Source organism: Colobus angolensis, unplaced genomic scaffold (genome assembly GCF_000951035.1).
Source record: "Colobus angolensis palliatus isolate OR3802 unplaced genomic scaffold, Cang.pa_1.0 Scaffold62, whole genome shotgun sequence".
Lineage (NCBI taxonomy): Eukaryota > Metazoa > Chordata > Mammalia > Primates > Cercopithecidae > Colobus > Colobus angolensis.
The window spans coordinates 2,309,764-2,315,854 of NW_012119821.1; the positions used below are offsets into that span (position 1 = coordinate 2,309,764).

Below are 6,091 nucleotides of genomic sequence, written 5' to 3' on the forward strand. Positions count from 1 at the left end.
AAAATTTTTTTTTGGGCCAGGCGTGGTAGCTCACGTCTGTAATCCAGCACTTTGGGAGGCTGAGGAGGGTGATCACTTGAGGTCAGGACCAGCCTGACTGACATAGGGAAACCTCATCTCTACTAAAAATACAAAATTAGCTGGGCGTGGTGGCGCATGCCTGTAATCCCAGCTAGTCGGGAGGCTGAGGCAGGAGAACTGCTTGAATCCGGGAGGTGGAGATTGTGGTGAGCTGAGATCACGCCATTGCACTCCAGCCTGGGCAACAAAAGCAAAACTCCATCTCAAAAAAAAAATGTATATAGATGTATAAAAAATGTATATAGATGTACAATGTGTTAGTGTTTTAAGCTAAGTGTGCCTACAAGAGAGTTAAAAAATTTTTTTTAATTGAAAGTTTATAAAGCTAAGGTTAATTTCTTAAAGAATATATTTAAATAAATTGAGTGCAGCCTGAGTGTACAGTGTGTTTATAAAGTTTACAGTAGTGTGCAGCAATGTCCTAGGCCTTCAAATTCACTCATGGATGCACCCAGAGAACTTCCAGTCCTGCAAGCTGCAATCATGGTAAGTGCCCTACACAAGCATACAATTTTTTATCTTTTATAACTTATTTTTACTGTACCTTTTCTATGTTTAGATATACAAATACTTACCATTGTATTAAAATTGCCTACAGTATTACAGTACATGCTGTACAGGTTTGTATTGCAGGACCAAAAGACTGTTCCATATAGCCTAAGTGTGTAGCAGACTATTCCATCTAAGTCTGCGTAAGAACACTCTATGATGTTCTTGCAACAACGAAATTGCCTTGCAATATATTTCTCAGAACATATTCCTGTTGCTAAGCTAACACAAAACTGTATAAGAAAATACAGGCTGGGCACGGTGGCTCACGCCTGTAATCCCAGCACTTTGGGAGGCCGAGGCAGGTGGATCACCTAAGGTTGGGAGTTCAAGACTAGCCTGACCAACAGGGAGAAATCCCGTCTCTACTAAAAATACAAAAAATTAGCTGGGTGTTGTGGCGCATGCCTATAATCCCAGCTATTTGGGAGGCTGAGGCAGGAGAATCGCTTGAACCCAAGAGGCGGAGGTTGCGGTGAGCTAAGATCGCACCATTGCACTCCAGCCTGGGCAACAAGAGCAAAACTCCGTCTCAAAAGAAAAAAAAATAAATAAAAGAAAAAAAAAGAAAATACAAAGATAAGATGTATGCCCTAAACCAAGGAATTACCAGGCTAAGTGAAATATACGAGCACTGTAAAATAATGCAAGAGAAAAAAGCATGTTTCATTCTCGTCCCAAGAACTCTATTTCCTGGTTGGAATTTCAACATGGATGTATGAGGCAAACAAAGATTATGAAGCTTTTTCGCCTTTATCATAAAACAATAAAAACTTACAGAATATTTTGAAACATGTTCCCCATTTTTTTCAATATGCCTATGTTGCTTTTTATATATTTTGGATAATACTGCATCAACAATGTTTATTAGGTTTCTCCACTTCTAATCTTTCTCATGTTATGAACTTTTTAAACATTAATACGAATTTTCTAGCAAGCGGACATGCCACTATGTTTTACTGTTACAATTTTCAGCATTATATAAATTTTTCACCTTTCTGCAAAAAGCTTTTCCTATCATTCGGATTGTTAAGCTGGGATACTGTTCACATGAGTGGTCAAAAATTATTTTTCAAAGCTAGTTGACCTTACTCCGTCTAAAAGAACTAAACTGCACAATCTTCATTAGTCAATCTCTTAAGAAACTGGAAGTCTTTGCTGTGGAAATATGTCTACCATGACCCAGTTTTGAAAAGGACTTAAGGGAAAGTTTAAAGAAACTGTGTCCCATAAGAAAAGAACAGCTTAATTGTGAAGTATGACAATTAGAGGCGTTGTATTATACACCTGGGAAATTTTTATCACACAATTTAGGTAAAATGCAAAAGACTTTCAAAATTTAAAACTGTGAAGCTATATCATAATCAAGAGATATCCAAAACAGATTTCCTCATGATATTAAAATGTAACTGCTAACTCTCCTTATTCAATGTGTGATTACAAGAACAGCCGGCTCCTTTTCTCAATCAAGCCACAGCCAAAATACTAGAATCTAAGAAATAAGAAATGTATACTCCAAATGTAATAAAGTCAAACCTATTTTCAGGCTTACTTTCAAAAATTATCAAGTTCTAGATAATACAACAACCTACCTTGGACTAACTGCATCCCGGGGAGAACGGAGCCATTCTTGTAGTTTATCGCTAGAAGCAACTCCCACTTTTACCAGGTATGAATACGGTTCCACACGGAAGGCCCAGAAGTGTTTTCCTTTTGTAATGCCAGTATCTCCAATGATGTAGTCTAAGCTGGTGTAATAACCCACTTGGATGCGTTCTGCAGCAAGCAGAAGATTGAATCCAGCTCTACTCTCTACACGGTCTCTCTTCAAGTTCAGCAGGAGGTGTTCGTTATTATAGCCACATTTTTCATCAAAGAGAAAGCTGAAAACTAAATAGAGCTTAAAATTAATATCAGGCTAAAAATCATCATTGCTCTAGTTTGTTAAATCCGATAGGTTTTCTTACAGAAATTACTGAAGAGAGACAGGAAGCGGAAAGGAGGTGTCACACTACACCAGACAACTAAGACAAACCAAACCCAACTTAGTAATATATCCTACCCAGTATATTCTCTACCTGAAAATCTTCAGAAATCTCAAAAAGCAGATGAAAATATTTTAAATACATGTGAAAATTTATAAAAACAGCTCTTTGGAATAGAGATAGCAAATCTATCAGGTATTTTACACTACTGAATTTGTTCTTTTATATTTATTAAAGAAAAAATAATAAAGAAATAATAAAGAGTTGTATATTTTCATAAATAGCTCTATATTTTCTTATTGTAAGTTTTGTTAATTTGGGACACTTTAGCTATTTTAATAAAGCTTTTTCTGTATCAACCAACATGGCAGACATAAGAAACATGGGACAGTGCAAAAAAAAAAACAAAAATAAAAACAAAAACACAGCTTTTGGGTTGAGAGAGACCTGGGTTTGAATCCTGCTCAAGCACTTAACTAGAGTTTGATCCAAACTTTAATTTCTTCATCTACAGAATGATGATACTACTTCTATAAGTCTATATTGATTCAAATATATTAAGCATAACATTGGCTGCTAGCCAATGGGGAAACAACCAAAAGTCCATCAACAGATGAATAAAGAAAATGTGGTATATACAAACAATGGAATATTATCCACCCTTAAAAAGGAAAGATGTGGATACATGCTACAACATGGATAAATTTGGATACATACATTTGGATACATCCTACAACATGTATGGATAAATTTGGATGCGTGCTACAACACGGATGAATTTGGATACATGCTACAACATGGATAAATAAGCCAGATGTAAAAGGACAAATATTGCATTATTCCAGTTATATGAGATACCTAGAATAGGCACATTCATAGAGACAGAAATTAGAATCGAAGTTACCAGCCTCTGGGGAGAGGGGAAACAGGAGTCACTGTTTAATGGGTACAGGGTTTCAGTTTAGAATAATGAAAGTTAAGGAGATACAAGTGGTGACAGTTGAACAATACTGTAAATGTACTTAATGCCAATGAGCTGTACACTTAAAAACTGTTAAGATAATACATTTTTCTTTATTACATCCCAATTTAAAAAAATGACCTCCAGGCATCGTTGTGCACACCTTTAGTCCTAGCTACACGGGAGGCAGGAGGATTGCTTGAGTTCAGGAGTTTGAGGCCAGCATAGACAACACAGTGAGACCCCATCTCTCTCTCTATGTATATATATTTTTTAAACAGGCTGCTAGCAGCTGGGCGTGGTGGCTCACGCCTATAACGCCAACACTTTGGGAGGTCAAGGTGGGCGGATCACTTGAGGTTAGGAGTTTGAGACCAGCCTGGCCAACATGGTGAAACCTGGCTTTACTAAAAATACAAAAATTAGCCAGGCATGCTGGCCTGCGTCTGTAACCCCAGCTACTACTCAGGAGGCTGAGGCAGAAGAATTGCTTGAACCCAGGAGACAGAGGTTGCAGTGAGCTAGTGAGCTGAGATGGTGCCACTGCACCCCAGCTTGGGTGACAGAACCGCCAGACTCCACCTCCAAAAAAAAAAAAAAAAGGCTGCTAGCAAACGACAACCATTACCAACATGTGAGCCGATCATTTTTCCTGCTAATGCCTATTTTCCTGGCATGATTATTTGTGCTTGCTCTCAATCTCAAAAGTCTCCCAGTTTGCAAAATAAATTTAAAGGGTCACCGTAGTCACGTATCTTCTCTCATAAAAAGGAAGACAACCCTTAACACTTCCTCTCCTCCCTCCCCCTCCACTATGTGACTGAAAACAGCGATTATGTCCAGGTTTTTCTACCACTTTCAGGCAGAAAGACTAGAAAAGGAAGCAGAAATAGCATAAACCATAAAATACTTAATACTTGCAAATTCATCCCAAAACTCTCTATTGGATTTTATTAAAATTTAAGAAATATAATTTTATCCAATCTTACATGTTTGCATTCCAATTTTTTAAAAGCCACAATGTGCATGAAAAACAAATTGTGCTTTTCTATTTTGAAGAAAAAAGGAAGAAAGAGGAGAGTGCAGAAAATATGGGTACATAAGACACTAAAAACAGGCAGGGAGCAGTGGACCTAAGATCCAATGAAAGGCATCGGTAAGGCAGTGACTGAAAGGGGAAAATGGGTTCCTGCTAACCAGGCTGAGCACAACTTTGGTTCCAAATATCCCTTGTTCATAGAGACATCATAGTGAACATCAATGAACCTTTAAAGTCATTCTCATTCTATAAAAATCTTTAGGCGCTCTATATGTAGTATCAGTGGTTTTTAACTTGGGAAGGGAGGGGGTGATGACTGAGCATGAGGAGCTTTTAGCGCGGGAGGAAAAGTTATTCATGTGGTTCTAATATATGGCTTCCATCCCTATTAGCTGAGAACTGCCAAGTTAGATAAAAAATCCAGACAAATCAGAATTAGGTTAAATCAAAATTATATTTTAGGATATTACACCAATAAATTTTTAAAATACCTACCTAGATCTTGTGCTTTAGAGATTTCCATAAACTAACCAAAAATACAGAATTATGTATTTAAGATGTTTAAAGTACCATTTATGCTATTTTAATCCCAACTTAATAGCTCTGCTCACCCGAATTTCTTCCTTCCATGTTTTTCTCTATCTGATATCAGTTAAAACCTAATCCTGTTCTCAGCCTACAGGGTAAAATTCGAGTACTCAGTTCATTTCTAAATCCCAGTTGGGACAGAAGCTACTTTTCTGGAGTCTTTTAAAAACAAGAGCTGGTTTCAATGCAGGTCTACATGGAGATATTGACTAGTTTATTTCATCAAGGTCTCGTGCAACTCTATGCTTTTTTTATTCCTGATATTCACCATACCTGGAGCTGGAGGAGTATGAAGAATCAATTCTCTGCTACAAGGACTACAGATTGAACCCTTGTAAGCTCTTACTCTGAAAGCATAGGTACTACTGTTTTCCAAGTCTTGAATTATTTTACTTGTTCCACACACTTCTATCTCATTCCATGACATTTCATCTTCTCTATTGATTTTCCGATATTCAAGAACATAGCTATCAGCTTTATCCTTTTCTGGATGGTGCCAATTTATCAAGGCATTGTTATAAACTTTGCTCTGTTCCTCATTGATCTCTGGCACATCTATGCCTGAAAGAATTATGAAATAGAAAACAACATTAAAATACTGACATTTGAAAACCAGTGTTTTTCCTCAAAAAATAACATATAAACAATATTTACTGATTTTTTTTTTTTTTTCCAGACGGAGTCTCACTATCTCCCAGGCAGAAATGCAGTGGCACGATCTCGGCTCACGGCAAGCTCCACCTCCCGGGTTCATGCCATTCTCCTGCCTCAGCCTCCCGAGTAGCTGGGGCTACAGGCTCCTGCCACGACACCTAGCTAATTTTTTGTATTTTTAGTAGAGACGGGGTTTCACCGTGTTAGCCAGGATGGTCTCGATCTCCTGACCTC

The 6,091-nt window shown here is 37.6% G+C and overlaps 1 protein-coding gene across 2 annotated transcripts in view; it reads right to left on the reverse strand.

The window, feature by feature from the left end:
• LOC105527356 (E3 ubiquitin-protein ligase TRIM36) overlaps positions 1-6,091 on the reverse strand; it is a 45,491-nt gene that overhangs the window by 3,643 nt on the left and 35,757 nt on the right. For both annotated transcript variants that reach the window (XM_011963653.1, XM_011963652.1), the window contains 2 exons: positions 5,477-5,764; positions 2,223-2,520 (listed from right to left, as the gene is read on the reverse strand). In XM_011963653.1, the coding sequence (XP_011819043.1) occupies positions 2,223-2,520; positions 5,477-5,764 (586 nt within the window). The remainder of the gene's footprint in view (positions 1-2,222; positions 2,521-5,476; positions 5,765-6,091) is intronic.